This window comes from Aphelocoma coerulescens, chromosome 24 (assembly GCF_041296385.1).
Source record: "Aphelocoma coerulescens isolate FSJ_1873_10779 chromosome 24, UR_Acoe_1.0, whole genome shotgun sequence".
Classification (NCBI taxonomy): domain Eukaryota; kingdom Metazoa; phylum Chordata; class Aves; order Passeriformes; family Corvidae; genus Aphelocoma; species Aphelocoma coerulescens.
This window is the reverse complement of record NC_091037.1, coordinates 6639334-6664403: the sequence shown is the minus strand read 5'-3', so window position 1 is coordinate 6664403 and position 25070 is coordinate 6639334. Positions and strand designations below refer to the sequence as shown.

At 46.4% G+C, this 25070-nt stretch overlaps 1 protein-coding gene across 15 annotated transcripts in view; it reads left to right on the top strand.

Moving 5' to 3' along the window:
* Positions 1 to 25070, top strand: part of ARHGAP32 (Rho GTPase activating protein 32) — a 233977-nt gene that overhangs the window by 73994 nt on the left and 134913 nt on the right. For all 15 annotated transcript variants that reach the window (XM_068994507.1, XM_068994508.1, XM_068994502.1 and 12 more), the window contains one exon: positions 15832 to 15940. In XM_068994507.1, coding sequence (XP_068850608.1) covers positions 15833 to 15940 — 108 coding nt within the window. In that variant the 5' untranslated portion in view covers position 15832. The remainder of the gene's footprint in view (positions 1 to 15831; positions 15941 to 25070) is intronic.

The following is a 25070-nucleotide window of genomic DNA, read 5'->3' as shown; positions in this document are numbered from 1 at the left end:
CCCCAATTTCTGCATAAAGTTTGCAGAGAACATTTCAGTGAGCTCGTTTGTCTCTGGGAATGAAAAACCTCAGAGGAGGGAAGGAGCTGTGGCTTGGGCTGTCACATGGAATGGAGTCTCATTCTGTGAACTGCCCAGAAGCTGAGAGGGAAACACAGATCAGCGAGTCACATCCCTGTGGGAAGCCACCAGCCCCGTTCTGGGGAGAGCAGGGAGAGGAGCCTGGCACGGGAATGAACCTTCCCATGAACTGAGAGGGACTCAGCTCCTGGACTGGGCAGATTTCTAATGCCCGAGCCATGGCCATAGAAAATCCCAGTCCTCTTTGGCAAGGAGATGGAGGGATGGTTACAAGGCTCATTTTTGTTGCACTGGGCTTTTCCCTGCCCTGATGACAAGAAGAACTGTCTTTTCCAAGTGCTCCGACAGGGTGGGAGTGATGTGGGAGCAAGGAGCAGGTGCTTTTCCAGGACAGTTCATTGCCTGTTCCGGGGCTCAGTAAGCCACATCCTCACCAGGAGTCTTTGGAAGTGCTGCTGTCAGGCTGCTCTGTTCCCTGAGGCTGCATTAGATCTTGGAATTTTGTACTCCTTTGTTCATTATATTTTTATTTTTACCCATTCTCTCACAGCCTTGTCTTTTTGCCGAGTTATTCATTATGCACTAAAAAGTCTCCGTTTCAGGTGTCAGTTCTGAAATCATCCTGGTTACTGGGAGAGGGGGGAAGAGGCTGGCAGAGCACTGTTTAGTGCCCTTTTCCTGGGCACTGAAATTAATGTGTGCTGCTTTCAGCAGGATCTCATTGCTTTGGGAAGGGCAATAGCCCAGTCACTTCATTATCCTGCTGCTCTGCACAAGTGCCAGTGGAATAGAAATGCTGTCGTTTTCCAGACGACCCTTTGGGTGCTTCAGACAAATGCTTTCAAAAGCTGCCCCACACTTTCTTTTTTGTTTTTTTTCCCCTGTCAAAGTGACAAAGCTGTAAATCCCTTCATCACCTGCTCTAGCACATCACACCTGCAACCTTTTTTAATGCCTTCAAAATAATGGACAGTGTGCTTTCACCGGTAGGTACTTTACCAAATCATTAAGGCTTTATTTGTCTATTTATTTGTTTTCCCAAGAGGGTATTTTGTTACTGACAGCATGAGTCAGGACAATTAAAGGTTGCAGTGAAGTATTGCAGCCTCTACTGTGATGCAACTAAAACGAAGTGTTACCTTAGTCATACTGAGAATAAACAATTCATGTGCTGTGTGCTGCCTTAGCCCTTCCCAGCAAGTCCTTCCCCCAAAGCTCAGCGTTTTGGGAGCTCCTGGGAGGGGGAGTGTTGTTCCTCAGCGTTTGTGTGCAAACAGGTTGTCAGCTTGGGTTAACACTGTGTCTGTGGTCATGTTTTATGGAGAGAAGGCTTTTATGGAGGACAGGCAGCAGCTGGCACTCTTGGGTTTTACTCCAGGCTTCACTGACTCAGGCAATGCTGAGTCTTCTTGTGCATTATTTACATCATTTTAAAAGAAGGAGTAACAAAAAGAGGTGTTTTACAGGAACATTTTGACTTAATTGTGAAGGGCTGCATGGCTCAAGTAGAAAAATTACTTCAGGGCAAAATTTTATTTTATTCCTGTTGGCCTTTTGAAACAGGGTTGAAAGGTGGGGTTGTATTTTCAGCAGGATTGTCCTTGTTCATCCCAACCCCTTGAGTTCCCTGAGCTGTGCCCGGGGTGCTGGGGGGGCTGGATGTTGGCACAGATGTCAGGAGGATGTTGCAGATATTGTGATTGCCTTCACCCTGGTTTCCTGTTTTTAACTGAAACTGGTTGTGATACACCAGGCCAGGGTCCCCCCTGATCCCTCACTGCCAGCTCTTCTAACACACCTGATTCTGTGTGCCAATCATGAAGCCCCGGCTTTCCTTGCCTTGCAGGGGTTAATTCTCTCAGCAGTTAATTTTCTCAGCTTGTGTTGGCCATCAGGGGTGGTGTGATGGCAAAGGAGAACGTTCAGAGTGTCATTCCTAATGCTGTTATCTTTCAGCTGCCCTTTTCTCCCCTGCCCTCTGGTTTTATGGTTCCCTGCTGCAGCCAGCAGAGTTATACAGAGTTATTCTGCTGCACAGAGGAGCTGTTGGCATCCTCTCCTCTTTTATTGCGCTGGTGCAGAAGCAGAATGGTAGCAGAGATGCAGAACTGACACCAGTGGAACCAGGCCAGGCAAGATTTGAAAGGCAGAGATAAGACACAGTGCTTTTCAAGGGATTGGGTTTGCCAGGGAGGAATGGTGGAAAGGAATTGAAGTTACCTGATCCATCTCCTTTCTCTCCCTGCCTTGCAGAGCATGTGAGCATCTGCTCAAATGTCACTGAATGCCACCTGGCTTGGGCCAGGCAGGTGCCCAGTGCCTTGGGGTCTCTCTGGGATCCAGACTGAAGGGACAGCAATGCTGCTGTGGGAATTTGGGAGGGTGGAGGATTAAATGTTCTTGAAAAGCTATTTGCATAAAGGTTTGCAAAGGAGAGTGTGAGTGAGAATATGTTCAAACTGAGCAGTGAAATCTGCACAGCTTGGCTTCCTCATCCATCTGCTTGGAGCACGTTATCTCTGTTTAACAGATTACATTTAATCTTACCATTGCAGGAGGAGCTGTTGAGCCTCAACAGACATGGCAGAGCCCTCCTGGAAAGTTATGGAGGAGAAACAGGAGCTGGAATTTCACGCTCAGGAGGACAACAGAGGAGGGGCAGAGATGCTCTGTCACCTTCCTGTCCTGACCACGTTCTTGGGCCTGGCAGGGCAGCAGGCTGACTCTCCTGCTCCTTTCCCTGGGTTCCCCAGGCTGCCATTCTGTCTGCCCTGTGCTTTCCTGACTTCTGGCCGGGCTGTAGCTTCCCCTCACATTGCTCACCAAGAAAAGCACCTTTGCAGTGAGCCTGGCAGGTACTGGGGAGGCAGGGGTTAAAGCCAGGCATTCCTGCTCCTCTGCCTGCTCAGGTGTGCTGGGAGGGGATGGGGAATAGCAGAGACAGCTCTGTGCACACAGGCAGAATTCCAGCCTGGGAGCTCTGCTTCTGTCTCTTTATTTCTTTACTTACTTTTTTATGGTACTTGTCCTTACTGAAAAAACTTTCCTATCAGCTGCTGTATTTTTTTCCTTTTTTTTTTTTTTTCTTCCTGCTGAGTCATTGCACAACTCACCAGTCATTTGTGAGCTTTGCTTTCTGGAGTCCTGACTCGGATGTCACGTCCCTTTCTGCTTTCCTCCTGCCTTCAGTGTACCTGCACTCTATGCAAGCACTCCTGCAGAGCTGCTCCCATGGTGTCCCTCTGTGATCAGGGTGAGTGAGGCACGGTCTAGTGGCAGGATTTGTCCTGTGCTCAGGGCCCTGTTATTCCTGTGATGTTCACATTCTGAAATTGTTCATTTTCTGTGCGCAGAGGCAGCTGGTGGATGCAGACACGTTCTCCTGGAGCCGAGGGGACAGGAAACCTTGTTTGCTTTTGATTTTCCATGCATTGCACCGCTGGCATCTGCTTAGGCAATTCAAAATATTTCATCTTTTTCATCCCCTATAATGTATGAGAGGGGGCCTCTGTTCTTTGAGTATCTTTCCAATCTCGACTTGACTATGATTATATAGTTCACTGTGTTTGTCTTTCTTTATCCCTCCTTCCTTCTGCTTTTAAAATTAGGTTGGTATTTCAGAGACTTTCTTGTCTGGCTTGATATAAAATTAAAGAGGTTTCATAAGCCCACAAAATTTTGAAGCAGTGCAGTTAAAATGTTTTGTTTTAAAAGGTTGCATTTTTTTTTCAGTTTCAGAATGTCATTGTCCTCAGTCACAGGTTGTTTCTGTAATTCTTATATTTTGTTTTTCATAGTTTGCTTTTAAAATTAAAACACAAATATGACCTCAAATTTTTTCCCCAAAGTGTTTGTTTCAGATGCTTCCCCCTTAGTTAATTAGAAATAACAACAACCAACAAAACTATTCTTTTTTTCCTGCTCTCTGGCATTGCCAGGGGATTAGGATGATGTTGCATGATGAGGCGTTGCAGCACCCTTACATGCCCAGGGACTCAGCTCCAGTATTTGCAAAGCACAGATAAATGTCCACATTCTCAGTTAGTAAAGAGACACAGGCTGGCAGCAGGGCAGGATCCTGAGTCTGGTTTAGCAACCAGATCCAGTGAGTGGCATCCTGCCTGCAGCAGGGGGCTGGAATTCCATCAGTCTCAAGGTTCCTTCCAACCCCAAACCTTCCGGCGTTCTTTGATCTCCAAAAGCCCCCTGAGGTTCAGAGGGCAGGAGGTGGCCCAGGTCAGAAGGAGGTCTCTGAGATGGTGATGTCCCTCATCACGTCTCTGATGAGGGACAGGTGACCCGAGGTGCTGCTGTGGCTGCACGAGGTGTCCCCAGCCCGGAGCTCTGATCTGCCCGACAGCAGCTCCCAGGCCTGGCAGCTCTCCTGGCCCAGCCCTGTTTGGAGTGGGATTACTTCTCCTCCAGGGCAGTGTCTGTAGAGATGGGCAAGCCCCTCTGCTGGGCACCAGGTGGAGGTGGGAGCTGCTCCCTTGGCCCTGGCAGGGCTCTGTCCCTGGAGCCTCCTGGCTGGTGGAGGTGCTGTCTCTGAGCTCTGTGGTGATGCTGCTCTCTGCAGCCCAGAGTTTCCCCCCTCAGTGGTCCTGGTCAGTCTTTCTGTTGTAGCTTGCTGCTTTCTCTTCTCATTTTCTCTTCTTTGAAAGGAGTTCATAGAGTAATGGGTGAGGAGGAGGTGTTGCATAAACCCTCCATGCTCAGAGGCACACTTTGGGAAAGGGCATAGCTCAGCTCCTGAGCCTTCTCAGAGAGGCTCTCGTATTCCTCGGGAGAGTGCCCTGATTGCCTGCTGGGAGCTGGGCTGGCTCTTGTCTCTGCTCCACCAGGATACAACATTTCATGGCAAGGGTTGAGTGAGAGCAGGGTGTGATCCCCTGCACAGGAGGGTGGTGTTCTCCCTGGGCCTCGATTCCTGTTCCTGCAGGCCCTGATAAGGTGTTTGATATTTCCTTGTGTGATGGACTGGGAAACTGAAGTTATTTCCTACTTTAGGGCCAGTCTTCCTCTGAAACACTGGACAACTTAGGTGAGCTGTCAGTTACTTTGGTTTTTGGAAAATGGATGGAGATATTCTCTTTGCTCACCTCTTGTCTGCTTTGATGTAGACAGTCCTTGCATTAATGTTTTATGGTTTCTTGGCATATCCAAGTACAGCTTTTAGCATAACTGGGGTCAGTGTTTATTATCAGAAGCCTGTACAATATGGGTTACACCTGGTGTTCCAGTATCGTGCTCTTCTGAGCAGCTTTAGAGTTAAGGTTTGGGTTTATGATGTACCACGTCTCAATCTCCCCTCCAAAAAGAAAAATACATCTAAATTAGACTGAAGGCTTGGCTAATTGTTCTTTCTGTATTCACCTGTGAGGCAGCAGGAAACCAAGCAGCAGGGTTTGCACTGAGAGCAGCCGTGTGTACCAGCTCGGTACTGCCTGTGGGTGCCCAGGGGAAGAGGGACAGTAGTGGCTGCAGCTGGACCCTTGAGAGCCAGGCAAGGGGGAGTGGGGAGCTCTTTCCTGGTTATTGGGGGTTTTATCATTCACTGGAAATGCTAATTAACAATTGTGAATTATTCCAAAAGCCAAAGTAAATGTGTTTCTGATTGTTAAAGACTTCATCAGTGCTGGGTGTGTTGGCGGTGAAGGGAGGTGTGCTGTGGCACCCTGCGGGAGGGTTTGACCCCTGTGCCCCTTCATCTGCAGCTCTCAGGCACTGCTCCTCCTTGTCCCCCCTGTATCTGCTGCACCCCTCCCACTTCCATCTTCCTGTTCCCTGCATCACAAACGCCCCTGCAGAGGGGTGGCAGGGCAGGTCTGTCCCTGGGCTGGGTGAGCCCAGGGAATCATGAATTGTTTGGATTCATGGCTCTGCTGTCGAGAGTTAATTACAGTGTGGCTTTGCACATTCCCTGCCCATGTGACCCCCACCTGCCTAAATCTGTCCCTGATGATGACTTGCTGCAGTTGGAGGCCTCCATTTAATTCCATTTAGCTGGTCAGGAGTTGTCCAGTAGGAATAATAATACTGAAATATATAAGTAGTGATTTCTAGATGGAGAAAGGACTGAGCAGCCTCCTGTTTGCTTTTGGTACCACTGAAATGCAGGGATAATGGGAGGGTAGGAGGAGGGCTGTTGTAAATATGATGCAAGGACCAGCCATCATTTAAGACTATTTATTTAAGTCAGAGTAACTGGAGCTACTCTTTATTTCTTTGCTTATGCTTATCTTTTATTATTTGTTCAGCTATTCAGGTTCTGGTGTCCCAGAGTTCATTTCCATTCATTTCCTTGTAAGAATTCACTATCAAGTCTACTTGGGGTGGGTTTTTTCCCCTGGTTTCAACCACACAGTGCCCCATAACCACACAGATGGCAGTTTGGGTGTATTGGATGGATGGAAGGTGTGGGATGGATAGAAAGTGTAGCTCTGGGTGGGTGACTGGCTCCATATAAATGTTTTAGTTGGAGAAAGGTTTCCCTGCTCAGCAGCTGTCTGACTGGGCAAGTTCTGAATGTTGTTTCATGTTATGAGCAGTTGTCATTCAGCAGCAGGTGAGGCTGATTGTAACTGATGAGGTAAAAAATCCTGATGATTGCTCTTGATCATTCCATGTGCTGAAAGCATCGTTTCTCCAGGATGTGCTTCCATGAGGGAAGACTAAATTTGCCATGGCTTTGCATTGGCACTGAACTACAAAGAAACCCCAGATCAGCCCAGATGCATGTCACTGGTTTAGGTTTAGGTCATTCTTCACAATTTGGGGTCTCATTTGGCGAGTGCCTCATTTGGATCAACTGGGAGCAGGTGGGGTTTGTTCCTGCTTTGTGTGATGGTGAAGTTTGAAGGGTCCAGCAAGGGGCAGAACAGCACTCGCTGGGCATTGAGAAGGGCTGGCTGGGAGAAAGCTTGGTCTTACCAAGACAAACAAAAAGAGGAGAGTGCAGAGGAAGTGCAGGGAACAGGTTCTGACTGAGAGCTTGGTGAGAGGGTCCCTGTCAGTGTCACTTGGGTGAGCCCTGCTGTGGGGTGTGGATCATTCCCACCACAGCCAGTGGCTGTGGGAAAGGCCCCAAGGCAGGACATCCCACTGCCCCATGAAGAACCTTTGCTGATGTGCCCGAGTTCAGACTCCTCAGCAGAGCAGGAAGGTGGCAGCAGCATGTTTTCCCATCTCAACTTCAGAGCTGCTTGTGGCAGTTTATTAATGCTAAGTTAGAGGTTCGTGCCCTTTTCCCTAGAGGTATTTTTTTAAATACTTTTATACATGTTCCTGAGTCAAACTAAAGAAATCCAAGCCAGGGCTCAGTGATTCTGATTGTTCAGTGATTTCCTAATTCCTTTTCTTATCCTGGGCAAAGTGATGAGAGAAACCTATTCCAGAGGAATTTTTTTTATTGACTGTCACTGTGTTCTTCTGAAAGAAAATGCCGAGCACCTACTAAAATAACATCTTTTATGTGTTGCCAAATAAAAGAGCAGGTTTGTTCAGTAATACATATGCAAAAGCATGAGGGTTCTGTGATTATTTTTATAAGGCTTTTTAATAACTAAGAACATGTCTCAGAGCTTGTAAAAGCTGAATACTCTAAGAACTTATTCTTTTCATAAAGTGCTTAAAGAAATGCCAGTTAACTTGAATGCATATTCTTACAGCCCAGTTGCACAAAGCTCTTAGTTCCATGTTCCAGTCCCTTCCAGAGCATGGAGTGCATTTCTCTGTACCCACTTACTGTACTTGGAGATGGATGTTACTGAGCTGAGACATAAAACACACCCAGGTGAGACAAGAGGCTGCCAAAACTCTGGTGGAAGGGCAGGATAAAAAGAAGGCGAGTCTGTTGACCCCCCAGTTGCTTTTTGCTGCTTTCAGGTTTAGAGGTTTCCTGAAGGTGGCTTGGGGTTGATTTTACTGCGTACCTACAGAACTGTGCATGGTGGAAAGGAAGCAATCAGAGGGTTTGTTTTATAGTACAGTGTTGGCTTCCCCTCTTCCATCCTCCCTCCTTCCCTCAATGGGTGGGAGAAATGTTCAGTTGTTTGGTACCTTGGAACCTGCTTGGTGGTGCCAGGGTCCTGCTGGGACAACCCTGTGGCTGTGTGAGAACGTAGGCAGTGCCCTCAAGCTCTGGAATCACAAAATTCCAGACTGGTTTGGGTGGGAAGGGACCTCAAAGCTCATCCAGTGCCACCCCTGCCATGGCAGGGACACCTCCCACTGTCCCAGGCTGCTCCAAGCCCCAATGTCCAGCCTGGCCTTGGGCACTGCCAGGGATCCAGGGGCAGCCACAGCTGCTCTGGGCACCCTGTGCCAGTGTAAACCTCAAAGAAAAGAACTCCTTCCAAATATCTAATCTAATTTTATCCTTTTTCAGTTTAAAGCCACATTCTCCCCTGGGCTTGGGGGCTTTGCTTGTGCAGTGAGGGTTAGGAGGGCTTGGGAGATTCTCAGAGTGTTTGGGACACCAAGAAGTCAATTGGGAATAAAAAGCTGATTCCCAAGGTGAGAGAGGCTGCCTGTGGTACCTGGAGATGCCTTTTTCTGCTGAAATGGGAACTGTCCTGCCCAGACTTGCCTTTTGTCCACAGGTTTTAAATTCCAGGTAATCTGGTCTTGTTTGTGCAACTTTTCTTTGAGAGCTCAGAAAATGTGGTTTAAATGTTCTTGCAAATTAATAATCAAGATGTGTATTTGGAAGTCTGAAACCACAGTAAAGCCCCTGAGCAGAGATAATTGTCTGACTGTATTGGAGCTTATATTAAAGCATGTCCAGAGAGCAGGAGCAGGGCAGGAAACCAATATATTAATTAATCTCTGCAGTGCCATTGGCCTTGTGTGCCTCCCTCTGCAGAGGAACATTTATAGTGGAGGGGTTGTCATGTCCACTGTGGCATTTAAAAAATTAATCAGGTGATCGTGCTGATTGCTAAAAGATCTTTATTTAAAACTTCCTATATTTAATTTTTAAAAAGTTTTTCTAACGTCATATATTCTTCATTTAAGAAGAGAAGTTAATGCAAAGAAAAAAAAGGTTTTTTCCTTCCTTAGAGAAAGAGATTTCAGGCAGCTGAGAATCTCATTTAGCAGGTGGAGATGCCCATCAAATGGGAAGTGATTCTTTCCCTAAAAAAAATACTTTGTAGGAATAGAAAGCCCAGAACTAAAAGTTTGTGTTGAAGGGGTTTGTGGTGGCCAATTGCCTTCTGTAGCTGAAGGACAGTAATTGGTACTGGGGATCCCACAGCCCTTCCACGCCATCCTAGTGCCTTGGTGATCTTGGGCTCCCTGGGCATAGGTGTGCCATGAATTTGGAATCTGAACACTGGGAAAACCAGAAAATTTGGTGCTTAAAGTATTTTAAAAGTATCTTTGTGGCTGTGTTGGAACTGTAAAGAGGAGAAAGGGCCCGGCTCCGGCGGGGGGAGCAAGTGCAGACCAGCCAATGTGGTTGGTAAGAGCAAAACTCTGTTTATTAGCAATCCAAAGGCACTTATACAGTATACCAGCTTGTTAACTCTTAAGTGGCTTAAAGCTTATCAAAGCACATTTCTACTTCTACATAATTGGACTTACATTGGCAAGTTTCTATTAGTTATGTTATGATTAAAAGAATTCAATGTTTACCTCCCTTCTCTGGGTCTTATCTGAACAGCTGCAAGTCTTCCACCTCCCTCTTTGTTCCCCAGGTCTTTTCTCACACAAGAATCTTCTCATGGAGAGTTTTTTCTCTCACACAGGCCTTTTGCTTGCAGGCTCTTGCTACGGTTCTTTTATTGATCCCAATAATTCTATTTCCCAACATGGCTGTACCTAACGTGGTTAATTTTTGAAAGCCATCGCAGCCAGTAGGATGGGATCAATGTTTCATTGTAGCAGTGCAGATCCTGCTCAGACCTCTATTCCCACAGTTCAGAGATTCCCAGCCTCCTTTATGGATAGATCTGCCAGGGAAGCCTGCATTCCGTGAGAAGGGCACCTGAACTAAAGAGCTGCACAGCACAGTGAGCTTGTGTTAATTTTTTGATTTCTGCTGCCCACAGTTGCAGTTCTGAGACCCTCACACATCCACACCCCCCAGGCTGAAACCCACTGAGCTCAGCTCAGAACCAGGCAATAAATGCATCCTGAGTAGCCTGGAGTGCACAGAAATGCAGTTTGCTGATATTTGAATGACATTTCGTTCCAGTGATTTTTAGATATTCTCCTATTGTAGTATACTGTTACTCTCCTGATTTTCCTTGTGCAGTGCCTTCCCACATAATTGAATTTGGGCTCTCTGATGATGAACTTCCATCAAAAGTAGCAATTACAGCTTTCAACAGTGTCCAATCAATCACAGCAGCCCTTTAGTTGTGCCAGGTTCTCGCTCTGTGGCCAAGGATTAAACACAATCCATTTAGCATTTGTTTATTTATGAGGTGGGCTTGGAGCTGACCTTGCCAGGCTTTTCCAGCTTCATGTTGTGTGATCCTGGAGTCAGACTTCAGAAATCTTGTTTTATGTAATACAGATGGACATAATGTAATCAGGGAGGTGTTGACAAAGCTGATTTGGAACACGCTAAATTAAATCCTCATCAGGTCAGCACTGTCAGCCTGCAATTCCTGTCTCTTCTTTCATTTTTCCTGAGGCTCGTGAGCTATCTCTCCTTTCCATATTGTGTGATTATTTTCTTCCTTTGCACTGTATTAGCTTTAATTTCATGGACACAGAGTTTACTCAGAAAATTGGGCTGAGAGGGGTATGTGCATTTTGGTGTTTTCCCCATCTCCCTAATGTAATTTCCTAGTTTTTGTGTGTGTTTGTGGTATAAGTCTGAGGTCAGAAATGAAGATGTATCAGTGTTTGTCACATGATTCCAACTTCTTGCCCAAGTGTTTATAAACTTTGGGTCAAATCTCAGTTCTTGTTTAATAATTTTTCTTCCTTTCCTGGTGGCAATGGGTGGCTCATGAGATGTGAAAGGTTGACTTAATTCTGCTGTCATATATTGTAGGGTGACACCCACAGCACTTCACATCTTGATTGATTTATTTTAAACCCTCTGAAGCAGAGTTTTCAAGGTATTTTTCTGTTGATTCACTGCTGGATTACGTTTCCAAGCTGTGATTGAGAGTTATGGGATTAAAACTCTACTCATCACATTTGGAAGGACAGGGATGCTCCACCCAGGCTAGGATGGGTTATTTTTGCCTTTTGTGCAAATTATTTGAGCAAAACAAACATGAGATTTTATCAGGTAGTGTTTGAAGCTCATTGGTTTTCAGTCTAGATTGGTGTCAGCACAGGCCTTAATTAAATTGTAGCCTTTGGGGTAAAATTTATGTCTTGGAAAACATAATTTTCTGTGGAGCTCTAAATCCTCTTGAATTGTTGGTTCTGTAGGGCAGACCTGTGCTTTTCCATCAGGGGAGCAATCTCCAGGCACAACAGCAGTGTGATAGAAATAATAAAGAAACCAATAAATCAGTTCTCGTCGGCTCTCACCTCTCAGGTGGAGGTCAGGAAGAAAAGTCACAGGTGGGGGGAGCAGCCAGGAGAGGCTGCAGTGCCCGATGTCCCCACGGAGGAGAACAGCTCCAGATCATATTTGGCATTTCATCTAAGGAACACATTGCCTGCCCAGGTGGGATGTGCCAGGCAGACAATTAACTCTCTGCCAGGAGCCTGGCAGGGCTCTCACACCCTTGGCACCTCGGGAAGGAATTTGTCACCACCCTCATGTCCTGCCATTCACCGGGGTGTCACAGGGCACCAGAGCCATGGCAGTTGTGTCACTCCTCTGCTGTGGCACGGGGGCTGTGCCAAAGAACCTGAATTATGGGAACAGACACTCTTGTAGGGGTCCCACAATGTTTTGAGAGTTCTGTCCTTGTTTAACTTGAGGAGCTCTTTCCACAAACCCCTTTTTGTTTTGATTCTTTCACTCTTGTGCAAACAGAAATGTGAAAATACATTGGATTTGTGGATGTGGAACTCCTTCAAAACCATAGGGGAGGTTCTTGTCTAGTGAAAGGTGTATTTAAAATTTACAATTTTATAAACAAGCAGGAGCTGTAAAGTTTAGGGACATCAAGCTGCATATTCATCTATTTAATATAAAGTTTACTTGAGATAAAGTTACTTAATACAAATCACCCTGCAGATCTCCTGTGGGTGTTTCCTGCCCTGTGACACAACTGAGTGTGAGCAGGCAGGACTCGATGCTTGATAAGGCACCAGAGGGTTTTAATTCCTGATAGGGCACAGAAATACCATAAACGATGGGAGCAGCTAATGGGGTTTGAGAAGGTGGAAAAGGACATGAGATGTTTTCTCGATACAGTTGGGTCATGTACAAATGTACAAGTTCTGACTAAATTAATCAACTTGACCTACCAGAGAACTTCAAAGGGTGGGTGTGAAAGAGGGCTGGGCCTTCTGCGAAATGTCCTGTAAACATTTGTTCCAGTACATTTGGTTCTCAATTTACAATGAAGAAGGGTTCATTCATCTGCAGAGGAATTGCTTAAGGGCCTCTGTACACCAGAACTTTTATTAATATAACGGTGTCACATTTCATTGCAAGGGCAGAGCTGCTGAGAGGTTGAGGAAGTGGCATTTTAAGTAAAATTATATTTCTATTCTAATGGCCAGGATTAAATTTTGTAGTGGCTTCTCACTCATTTACATCTCTCCTGAAATACCCAAATGGAGCCATTATGGAGCAGCTCCTTTAGTTTGTTTGGCCTTTAATGTTCACAAGGTCCATGTGTCAGTGTTCTGTGTAAGCACTCCTGGGATTTGAGGTATTTTCCTCTCCTGTGGAAAAGAATCCATGGCAGAAACAAGACAATTTGTCTTGTTACAGCTTGACATGTGTGGTGAATCAGACATATGTATGTTGTGCTATTTATTTGCTCTATAAATTAAAATAATGTCAAATATCCATAATACAGATGCATATAAAAATGTGGGAATGTGATTATACCTATAGATAGTATTCCAAGCTTGTCTTGGGGTGAGGCCAGGGTTTTCCCTGTGCCTGGCTGGTAGGAAAGCTCCTTCCCCAGCTGTTGCTCTGAGGTTTTACATGCCCACAGGAAACCTTGTAAAAAGGACAGTGTGTTGAGAAGCTGCTTTTCTTCCAACTCTCCCCCCTTTCTGGCCCTGCTCCTCTCCCTGCTTCATTGCTGCAAGTTCACAAAGTTATTTTCCTTCATCCAGGCCACTGATGGGCAGGAAAAAGCCACCAGACTTAATCCATAAAGGACTAATATTACCTGCAGCATCTCCAGCCTTCCTTGCTCTCCGTCTCAGATGGCAGGGAATTAAGTAGGGGCTATTAAAGATTAATAAGGGTGCACAGATGGTTATCAAGTGCTGATAATTGTGTCAGAGAGAAAATATTTGGTATAATTTCCAATATTTCTGTGGTGCTGTGACTAAGTTTGAATTTCCCTCAGCAGTAGAATATTCCAAGTCTGGCAAAAGCTCAAAGAACTGACTGTTTTAAAGGCTCAATTTTGCATGCAGAGCTTTTCTAATTTGCAGTAAAAGTCCAGAACACCTTCACAGGAAGAATAATGGGACTGCATTTTGGGATCTCAGTGGGAAGGGTTTGGGAAGAGTTTATCGTGGAATTTTATAGACATAGATGAAAGAAATGGAGTGTGGTAAAAAGGGCAGGGTGCTGTGACATCCGTGTTGATCCAGTGTGAGGGTGCAGACCCTGAGCATGCTCCTGATTCCCAGGATTATGTTCAATTAGGACATATTCTGCACTCACTCTCACCACTGCAGCCAACACATTTCAGAGGAGAAATCTGGCAGGAATTGCTGGAAGCCTGAGAAGCTGTTTAGTGAATCCATTTGTACTCCCAAGTGCTGATGAAGATGTAAATGCAGTCCCATTATTTTCAAATCTTCAAACCCAGCAAGCACTTTGATAAGCTGATTGTTTTAGCTGCTCTAGAAGGTGGGTCTTGATCACATCACCCTTCCTTCCATTCCATCACCTCATGGAATTAGACTGAAGCTGCTGTGGGATAATTTGTTTAGAACCTTTTTATTCAGCTGCAATATGGTCAAACCCAGTCTAGAAATCCTCAGGATGAGCCTTTTTCAAAATCATGGCACTGATTTAAAAAGTTGAGGGTTTTTTTTCTTTTTTTTTCTTTTTTTGGTTTATCTCTTGTTTCTGAGTCGCACATCTTGGTTTCCTCTGCTTTAAATTAAGTGGGAAACCTCTCCTGTGGTGGAGCTGGGGCTGTGAGAGCCAGGCCAGGTCTCCTCCTCTCGATGCGCAAAGGAGAATTGAAGCAGCAAATTTTTAGTCTTTCAACCCCCATATTTTTTTAAACATCTATTACAGAGGTGAGGGTCTCCTTTCTGAGCTGACATTGCACCTCTGTATTCTAAATCACGGCACTTTCATCCAGGTTTTTTTCAGCTCTCTGCAGCTTTCCCCAGGTAGAAGCATTTTTTCCCTCCTGAGGACAGTGGGTGATGTTTAGGGTGGGAAGGACACACAAGCCCAGTGAGCAGCATTTCCCTGGGGCATTGTGACTTTCGGTTTTGAGGCTCATTTTCTCTGGGATGTGTTTTTTATTGGAGCAGAAATATGATCACAAAGCTGGGGAGATGAAATTGTACGGGCTGAAATTCCTAACCCAGCCGTGCCATTACTGCAGTGTTAATTACTTCATCCTTAACCCTCTTGGAGAGAACAAAGCAGAGTTAAATGCTTTGGCCCAGTGTCAAGCAGCATGTTGGGGTTTCAGAACTTCAAATCTTGGATCTGAAGCAAAGGAGTTTCATTAACTGGCTTTCACCAGAGGTGTTTCAGTCAAGTGGTGCATAAATCAGCAGGGTTAGAAACCAGCCCTTGCTGCCCATGCCTTTGCACTGCTGGTTATCAAAATGCTTATCCTAAATAAGTAAGTGGTGATCTATTAAGGGGATAAAAGCCTGCCTGAATATCACATTTAATGAAACTGGAATGGGTGATACCAGACTATGAACAGGCCTTTGGTACTTCAAGTCTACGCCATGATCTCTGCAAAGGCACATTTATACAGAGTGAGAAAAGAATACATATCTGCAGAGTGCTGTCATGTGGAGGGGCTGAGGAGCTTTTATGAATTCCTTCTCAGTTGTCATTTTGAGCCTCTGATCTCTGTGCAGCCTTGGAATAACCTTCACAGGGTATTTGGAAGATGGCTCCTTATCTGAAGAAAAGCTTCATTTGGTCACATCAGGCTGATTTGAGGTGCTCACTCTTCAGATAGGATCAGGAAGGGATGAGATGAGAGCTGATGGATCAGGCTTTGGGATGCGGAGTCAGACTAAGATTTGGAAACTGTTATCCCTATTTCAGGCAAAACCTCCAGGAGGAGGAATCAAATGTGTGTATTTGTCCTTACAAGTGTGTGTTTCTCTTGCTGTTTGCCTGGGCAATAGGAACCATTTTTCTGAAGTGGACTGAAAATCAGTCCTCTGCATTTTTCTGTGTTGTGAGACTTGCAAATTGTGCAGTGATTAAACAAAATTATCCACTGATTGGTTAGGAAGTGCAGACTTCTCTCCATCAGATTTACACTCTTGTCCTGCTTGTATAATGAGGAAGTGGGGGAAACTCAAGAGTCCTGGCTGTGTAAAATCATTTTATGCCGTCACATAACTGAGCACTGTAACAGACTGGGTGTGAAATTACCAAGGAATTGTCACTGAATGTCCAACTTCTGTCCTCCTTTCCAGAATGATGAAGTCCTCTGTCCACGCAGAAGAAGATGACTTTGTTCCAGAGCTGCAGAGGAGCATCCACCCCAGGGAGAGGCCGGACTGGGAGGAGACGCTCAGCGCCATGGTAAAACACCTGGCTCACACCTCCTCCTCCCATTATTCACCATTCTGAACACTCTGCTCCTCTATTCCATTTCTACTCCCTGAGTTTCAGCTTTTTTAATGGATTGCACAGTACTTTGAACAAGGCCAAAATGCTTCCCTTCCTCTGGCAGTTTGTCAAGGAGAGGGAAGGAGCTTTCACAACGCTTCTGCTCTATTAATGTGTGCCCCAAAGCAGGTCTTGTAACCAATTAAAAGGTCCATAATGTCACAACGATTTTCAGTCTGCATTAACCTCTTTTTCAGCAAGACTTCTGAGCATGAAGGGAACTTCTTGTAAAAACATGCTCTTTGAAGCATGTAGCATTGTGGAGGAATGAGATTTTAGCAAAATGCTGGCTAAGTCTACACAAATAAAACCTCAGCTTGAGAGCAAACCTGCCATCAGAGGAACCAGAGCTGCAGAAAAGCACACACAAAGGTGCTGTTCTCATCTCACAGAAGGCACTCAGGTGGGCAGTGGGCCTCAGACACCTGGATTACCTTAATATACATGGGGGTTTTTGCAGCCACAGCTTCTCTGGGCACCCTGTGCCAGGGCCTCCCCACCCTCACAGGGAGGAATTTCTTCCCAATATCTCATCTAACCCTGCCCTTGGCAGTGGGAAGCCATCCCCCCCCATCACCCTCTGCCTGTATAAAGTCTCTCACCCTCCTATTTACGAGCCCCCTTTAGGCACTGACAGGGGCTCTTGAGCTCTCCCTGGATCCTTCCCATCTCCAGGTGAACACCCCCAGCTCTCCCAGCCTGCCAATTTTTGCAGTTTTCACTTTGTAATTTTTTTTCCTCCTCATGTGAGGCTGTTTCTGCCTTCTCCCACCTTGGCCCCGGTTGGGAGCACTGTCTGTTCCCATCAGCACTGCTCAGGCAGCAGCACCTGCTCCCAGCTCGGAGCTTCCCACACCCTGGAGTCTGGTGGGAGTCGCTGTGTGACACCTCTCTGCTGTCTGTGACCCCCAGCTGTGTCTCAGAGCTGTCAGGCTGTAATTCAGTGTCCTCACCTGTGACACAGGTTTCCTGGCATATCTCATTTGTTTTCTCCTGGTTGATTTGCAGTGAAGGGAATGTTCACCTGCTTGAGGCTGTTGTGCTCATGGACACTGTTCAGTGTTTATTTTATCCTGCATCATGTTCCTCTCATTAATTCAGGTTTTAGAGCACATTTGCTGGCACACAGCTCTGTGCCAGCAATGCCAAAACTGACTGGTCCAGTGGAGAAGAGATTGAGAGGATGATAAACAGGGAAATTCCCAGCTGGGGTTACTGCACAGTGACTTGGTGTGATGAAGGACAGTAAAGCTACTGAACCTGTATTTAGAGTGGCTGGATTTGTGCTCACAGTGTTGGTTTGACCTCAGGGTCCTCTGAACACAGTTTAAAGAGGGGGGGAAAAAAATCTCACTTGCTTGTGTTTACTCTGTTGAGCGAATCAAATTTCCACTTTCAACCTCTGCCTTACCTCCAGTCAGGGGCAGTATTTAGATGTAAATATTTGCAGGACCTTGTTCAGCACTGTCACTGTTCTCTGTTTAACCAGCATATCTTCAATATTCTGCCTTTTTCCTGATCATTTTAAGCCTGAGATTTCTCCCCTCACTCTATTCCTTCACTTTGCATTTTTAGCAGCCTCTGGTTCAGCCTTGTCCCAGAGATTGCTCCTTCCATGCTGTGTGACTGTCTCAGAGTGCCACAGTACATCTCAGTTTTGCTTAGTGGCCATTGCAGATGCAGTTTTTAGGTTTATTGCTGCTTGAAGCCCCAGCCCCCAGGGAATGGAGGCTGCAGGGCTGGAGAAGTTTTCTCTCCATTGGTTCCCCTGGCTGCTGCTGGAGCCCTGACAGGCACCGGGCGTTGTCACCTCGCATGAATTTCACCTTCTGCCAGGTGAGCAAAGGCTGAGCCGAGGGACACTGTGGGCAGCTGGGCACTCACCTGGCACTTGTCTCCTGAACTCTGCCTTGGTACATGCTTTTATTGGGAAAAGTCAATTTATGCATTCACAGTTACATGAACGAGTCGTCCCTACTCTTCCTCCCCGCTTTTATCCACAATATTTTTCAAAGTGCTTATTATTAATTTATGTAAGTGCTTTGTTTCCAGAGCTTTTTCTTAACAAGAAATAAACTGAAGGTCTTTCTAAATGTGTGGAGGTTGAATGTCCTCCTATACTGTAAATGTAAGGTGACAGAAACTCTTAATTTTAATGTTTCTGTCATTGCCAGTTCATTCTGGGCACCTGAGTAGCTTCAGTCCTTTGTTTGATGCAACTTCTGTCTTCTTTAGCTTATAATTTATACTTCCACCTGCTTTTTAACACTGCTTGTTTTGTGTTTGTGGTTTAGCAGGAGGACAAGTGATTTTGTGTTGGAGACCTGATTTGTTTAGGGGAAATCCCAGAAATGTGGAATGGTTTGGGTTGGAAGAGGCTTTAAAGCTCATCCACTCTCACCCCCCTGCCATGGGCAGGGACACCTTCCACTATCCCAGGCTGCTCCAAGCCCCACTCAGCCTGGCTTTGGACACTGCCAGGAATCCAGGGGCATCTCGTCCTCGGTGTTTCTGGTGCAGTTCTGGGTTGGAGGTGAGGTCCAGGCAGAAAGGGAGGCAGCCCTGGCTGGACAGGGCTCCCAGGAGCTGGGTGATGAGGCAGCTGCCTGTGTGCTCCTCAAGCATGGCTATATTTTGTATTCCCCCCCGGGCTCATGCTCTGTATTTTTAGAATTTGGGTGTATTAGGCACATTTTTTTCTGGCTGTTTCAGCCCCAATTCCCACTGTGCTGCACCTGCTGGGTAACCTTCACACATCCCGGGATTTCTGCCTCTGCTCCACTTAAGAAAATGCAGTTGATGATACTGACGTTCTTCATAGAACACTTCTGAGTTCTGGGGCTGAAAAGCCCTGTGTGAGCCAAGGAAAATTGCAGTTTATGGATTTTCTGACATTTCTCTGAGACAGTAATGTTATTTTAAAGGAAAGGGGTATCTTTTCCTTGTCAGGCCCTGCTGAGTGCTCTAAGTTACAAGAAATGAAGTTGTGAAAGAGCCTTTATATAATATTTCTCAGATGAGCCTACAAAACAGCTGTCCTCAGCCTGCATTAACTTTGGCATAAATTGATATTTGTGCTTAATATTACATTTACCACACGTTACTGACCTCCTGAGTTACTCCCATCCCCTCTCTGAGTCCAGGAAGTTGCAGTGTTTAAAAGCACTGAGCCAACAGCTCTTCCCCTGTCAGGCTGCTGTGCTTACAGACCCTCTGTGCCTGCTGCCTTTGTCTTCTACCTGGCTGAATTTTGTGGGGAAGCAGGATAAAAATGCTGAGATAAATACAAAAATCTTCATTTATGCACCCATTGCAACTGTGCTGACACAAAAAGGTGCCACGTGAAGCTGCCTTCACCTGACACTGGAGCTCAGGGGAATACACTCCAACAAGGACGGGGAGCTGCTGGAATGAATCTGGAGAGGCCACAGAGCTGCTCCCAGGGCTGGAGCCCCTCTGCTCTGGAGCCAGGCTGGGAGAGCTGGGGGTGCTCACCTGGAGAAGAGAAGGCTCCAGGGAGAGCTCAGAGCCCCTTGCAGGGCCTAAAGGGGCTCCAGGAGAGCTGCAGAGGGACTGGGGACAAGGCATGGAGGGACAGGACACAGGGAATGGCTTCCCAGTGCCAGAGGGCAGGGCTGGATGGGATCTTGGGAAGGAATTGTTCCCTGGGAGGGTGGGCAGGCCCTGGCACAGGGTGCCCAGAGCAGCTGTGGCTGCCCCTGGATCTCTGGCAGTGCCCAAGGCCAGGCTGGACACTGGGGCTTGGAGCAGCCTGGGGCAGTGGAAGGTGTCCCTGCCCGTGGCAGGGGGTGGCACTGGATGGGCTTTGAGGTCCCTTCAACTCAAGCCTTTCAATAATTCTCTATGTGCATCTGAAAGAGTCACTTCTCCTGCACTTTTCCAATTCTTTCAGCTCTGGAAGCCTTCAGAACATCAGTCTCTAAGGCCATGGAAGGTTTATTCCCCCCTGGGGCACCTCTGGCTGGGATCTCACGGGATCTGGGAGTTCTGTTGTCCATGAGAGGGTCATGAGGTGGCAGCTGGAGTCAGCTGTTACTGGTGTAGAACCAGTTTGCCTGGAAAAGGGGAACCCCTAAATTACAGATGGAAAAGTCTCCTGAATCTGTGAATTTGACAGGTGCACATGAAGGCAGCAGCTGCAGCTGGTACCCATCACCATTTTAGGCTTATGCTGATGGAATTTTCTTAGGAAAAATGCAAGTTTTAGAAAGGCACAGGGGTTGGAGCCTGTCCTATGAGGTCCTGGAAGAATCTTAGTTCTTAGGTCAGAGGGATTCTGAGATCTGTAGTATTTTCAGCATTTGGTACCAGGCAGGGAAGGTACCGTGGCTTGTGAAGGTAATAAAGGCTTTTTAATGAGGCCCCAATATATCACTGTTAAATCTGGGACATGAGTGAGGAGAAAACTATTTTTAAATGCAATTATGAATGTGTGCAGAGATTAGGGCATTGTAGGGGTTTAAAGAAAGATTTTTATGTCCTTAGTGTTTATTTCTCATTCTTTGTGCAGCACTCGGCCAGTTCTGCCCCAGGTCTTGAGTGGGGATTCTGCAAGAATAGATGCCAAAAATAGAATACAAGGGGCTTCTTTTTAAATTAGTGTTGGTTCATTGGTTGGTTTTTAATTCACAAAACATCAAGCCTGTTTCTGATGCAGGCTAACGTGAATACTTCCAGGAGTTGTGGCAAAATCTGAATAAAAAGGGAACGTGGAGAACCCATTTGCTTGGCCCTGTCAGCTGTAGTGATTTCCAAATAGTGTTTTACTGAAATGATCTAATTTTATCTTCTGAGCTATGTAGACATAATACCCTTAAACATGTTAAAATTGACATTTTGGATTTTTTTTCCCATGTCTTTTCGTGCTTTGTACGTGTATGAACCAACGCTGCAGTTTTACAGCTGAGGATGTGGTTGGCAGCTCTGAAGTCACTGTCAGAGTTTTGTCAGACTCCTCCTGTTCTCAGATGGCTTCCCCAGCACGGAGGAAGTTTCTTTGGGGAAAAAAGTGCTTTTGAACTCTGACTGCCCAGATGCAAGTTCTTTTTAAAAGTGTAAAGTTTTAACCTCTCAGGTGCAAGGGGAAGTTTTGGGAGATAGGAAGCTGAAATGTTGGGTTTTTTTCTGCTATTTTTGAAGGGCTTGGACAGTTCAGTAGAAATGGACTTTAGAGTCATGGAATCTCCTGAGCTGGAAGGGACCCACAAGTCATTGAGTCCAACTCCTGGCCCTGCACAGGAGGGCCAAGAATCCCACCAATCCCACCCTGTTCTGCGAGCATTGTCCAAATTCTCCATGAGCCCTGGCAGGCTCAGAGCCTGGCTTAGGTGGTTCTCCACCTAAATGCTCCTAAATGCTCTGGCTCTAAGTCTGAGGGGTCACTGCCTTTCTTAAATGCTACGGAAAATGTTCCCTATGGTACCTGTAAGTCTGGAGGTTGGTTTTGTGCTGTGAAGGTCCTCAGGCTCTTGACTTGCCTGGATTAGTGAGTCAGGACTTGCTGATCTTGCAGAAACTGCAGCGTGTCTTCTGTGTCCAGCACAGCATTTCCAAGTGAATTGCTGCAGCTCAGGCTGGGGAATGGGTGTAGCAGAGGTAAGGATGGGATAGAAACCCAGGAGTGTGAACAACACAGGCACTAATCTGACACAAATGTTTTGGGACAGGCCAGCACACCAGGCAGGCTTCAGGTGCAATAATATTTTGATCAAAGCAGTTCTGCTCTGGTGTTGCACCAGTAACCTGTGTTTCCTTTTCAATCCACATAACTTGCTTTTCCTTGTTATTGCTGCATGAATCGAGCATTTTTTCCCTTGTTAAGCTTTTGGCAAGGGCTTCTGTTGCTGTGTGAGGTTCTTTCTCTGCCTCTTGGTTAGAGGGGCCTTTTCATTTCACAGGCTGACTCCCAGCACGGAGCTTGTCCCTGAGAATCTTCAGAAATTGGGGCAATCACTTAATTGGCACATTGGCTTCCATTTGGGTTTGCCAATTAAATAAGTTCAATTAATCCAGAATGGTTACTGTATTTTTGGCAGGAAGTATTAATTCATAGCAATCATTTAGTTTTCATAGGCAAGAGCAGCAATAGTTTCTGGTTACATTTACAGCCTGTACAGTGTGTGCACTCTGGCACTGCTGTGTTGAGCCAGGAGATCCAAATTTTATTTTGTAAATACCTGTTTGAAAGTCTGTTTCTGTACAACAAAATGAAGGAATGATTTAGGATTTGCTAAGGCTGGATCAATGCAGTTTGTTGTGCACCATGATCACCAATTTTAATGCATCCTGTCTGGCATTTCTTTCCTAATTCTGCCTCAGCCAGGCTGCTCTTGCTGGTGCTGCTGTTCCCATGGTGCTGGGGATGCTGTTGTAGCTGCTCCAGGTTCTTTCCTCCCCTGAGCTCTGGAGTCAGGATTACACTGTCATGACCCTCCACCTCTTTCCCTCCCAGGCTGTTCCAAAGCCAGTCTCTTTCTGTGCCTGCTTTGTTGTCAGATTACAGGAAATGCCACAGTTGTTTGAAATGTACTTATTTTATTTGGGGGATAAAACTTACAATTTATTTACTGTCAATCACTTTTCCCTACTCACAGCTGCTTAAAAATAAGGTGGAACATCTAGGAAGGGAAGGAAGTCTCTTATTTATAAGTGGTTATTTTTACTGGCTTTTTTTTTTTAATAAGTGTCTATGTCTTCTTAGTTACCATAGTGCAGGGAAAAGATGGAACAGTTTTTGAAGGATTATCGACAGTTTGGTCATCCATCCCCTTCCATTCCCCACCCCAGTTTAAGCCCAAGGGACAAACAAATCATGTCAGAGTTTGTCTTTCTGAAGGTTGTAGGCATTAATTTTTTTTTGCCATGATTCAGCCTTCTTAATTATAAGGTGATGAATTATTCCCTGAAGATGTTGGTAATGTTTAGCCTGACTTTTTTATTTAAAGCATTCCTTACGTTTTTGCCTTGCTGCACAGTATTGGTCAGTGCTGTGTTGGTGTAAGGCTGCATGATGTTTTTTGGGATTTCATCAAATACCGTGGTTGCCAGGGCACAGATTATTCATGGAATCATGGAATGTTTGGGTTGGAAGGCACCTTAGAGATCAACCAGTCCCACCCCTGCCATGGACAGGGACACCTTCCACTATCCCAGGTTGTTCCGAGCCCCAGTGTCCAGCCTGGCCTTGGGCACTTCCAGGGAGGAAGAGTTGGGAAGTGAATCACTGAATTAATCTCATTCAGGAGTAACCCCCCAGAGGAAGTTCAGCTTTGCTCTTTTAATCTGGGTTGTTTCAGGGACTGGTACTGCACCACTGAACCAGTTACAGCTGCAATGAGGGGAGGGAGGAGAGAGTGCCCTGGGGCTGAAGGATTGGGGTGGGAGTTCAAAATACCGGCTGTGCCTCTTCAAACCAGGCTATCACAGACCCGGCCTCAGGCCAGCAGTGCTCCTGGTGAGCCTCTTGTTTCACTAACTGCTAAAGAAATTTTAGGGTCTGGTTGTTCTTGATTTGCTCTGTGACTTGTACTGCAACCAAATATTTGCAGCCTGAAAGCACCTGAAGCTGCTCTGTGGTGTGGATGCAGAATTCAGAGTTTAACTGTTGATTCTTGCTGCGGCACAGCATTTCCCTGGGTTTGTATGTGGTGCCCTGGCTGCTCCTGGGCTGGTCTGCACAGATCATCTGGTGTGTCTCAGGTGCACCCCATGTAGCAATGGCTTCTTAATTTGTTTGGGTTTAATTTCTCAGTGCATGTGTTTTTATGTCTCAGTCTCTGGGTTGGTTTTTTTCTCCATAAATATTGACCTATAGGGGGGAAAAAATTCCTAATTCTTAGCTAACAACTTTATGAATGCAAGAAAACATCCTTGGTGGATGAAGGTCCTCACGGTCGGTTTCTGCAGAGTTCATGTGCTTGGGGATGTGGGGAAGAGGTCATTGTAGAATTCCAGAGTGGATTTGGTTGGGATGGGCCTTAAAGCCCATCCAGTGCCACCCCCTGCCCTGGGCAGGGACACCTCCCACTGTCCCAGGCTGCTCCAAGCCCCAATGTCCAACCTGGCCTTGGGCACTGCCAGGGATCCAGGGGCAGCCACAGCTGCTCTGGGCACCCTGTTCCAGGGCCTGCCCACCCTCCCAGGAAACAATTCCTGCCCAATCTCCCATCCATCCCTGCCCTCTGTCAGTGGGAAGCCATTCCCTGTGTCCTGTCCCTCCATGCCTTGTCCCCAGTCCCTCTCCAGCTCTCCTGGAGCCCCTTTAGGCCCTGCAAGGGGCTCTGAGCTCTCCCTGGAGCCTTCTCCTCTCCAGTTGAGCACCCCCAGCTCTCCCAGCCTGGCTCCAGAGCAGAGGGGCTCCAGCCCTGGGAGCATCTCCATGGTCATTATTCACTTTCCCAGCTCTTGTAGCATCAAATGTCCTGTCCTGACCTCACCTGAGTGTCACCAGGTCATTTCTGGAGAGCAGTGTCACCTCACATGTCCAGCATGTGTCACCTTTCCTGGTGGGAAGGCAGGACTGAGGAGTCCTGCCCAGTTTGTGGAGCCTGGTGTGTGATCCCAGGCTGGGCTTTCCCCACACCCTTGGACAGAGTTAATGAAGCGACTCTTTGTTGTGCTGGTCAGAAGTTTATGGACAGTGTATGGTGTAAATTGCATGCTGCAGGCAGACACATTCCTCACATTGCTGTGTTGTTCCAGGGCTTTGGGCAGGGAGTGCAGGGGATCCCAGTTTTGTGCTCATGCCATTGGAAACAGCTCTTTTCTGTAAACAAAAGCTGAGCCCACGTTGGCTTAACACACAGAAATATAAATTCCTGTTAATTGTACTGACTCAGATGCTGGGGTTGAACGTCAGGCTGCGTTTTTTCCACCTTCCCCATCTTGCTGCTGCTGCACTGGGACAACTCCTGAGTTGCTAATCCGATTTATACCTATAACATATAATATCACTCTGTTATTTGCATAATCACTGGCTGTGGTCAGGGGACTTACCAGAGTGGGATTTACTTGTTTGAGCCTG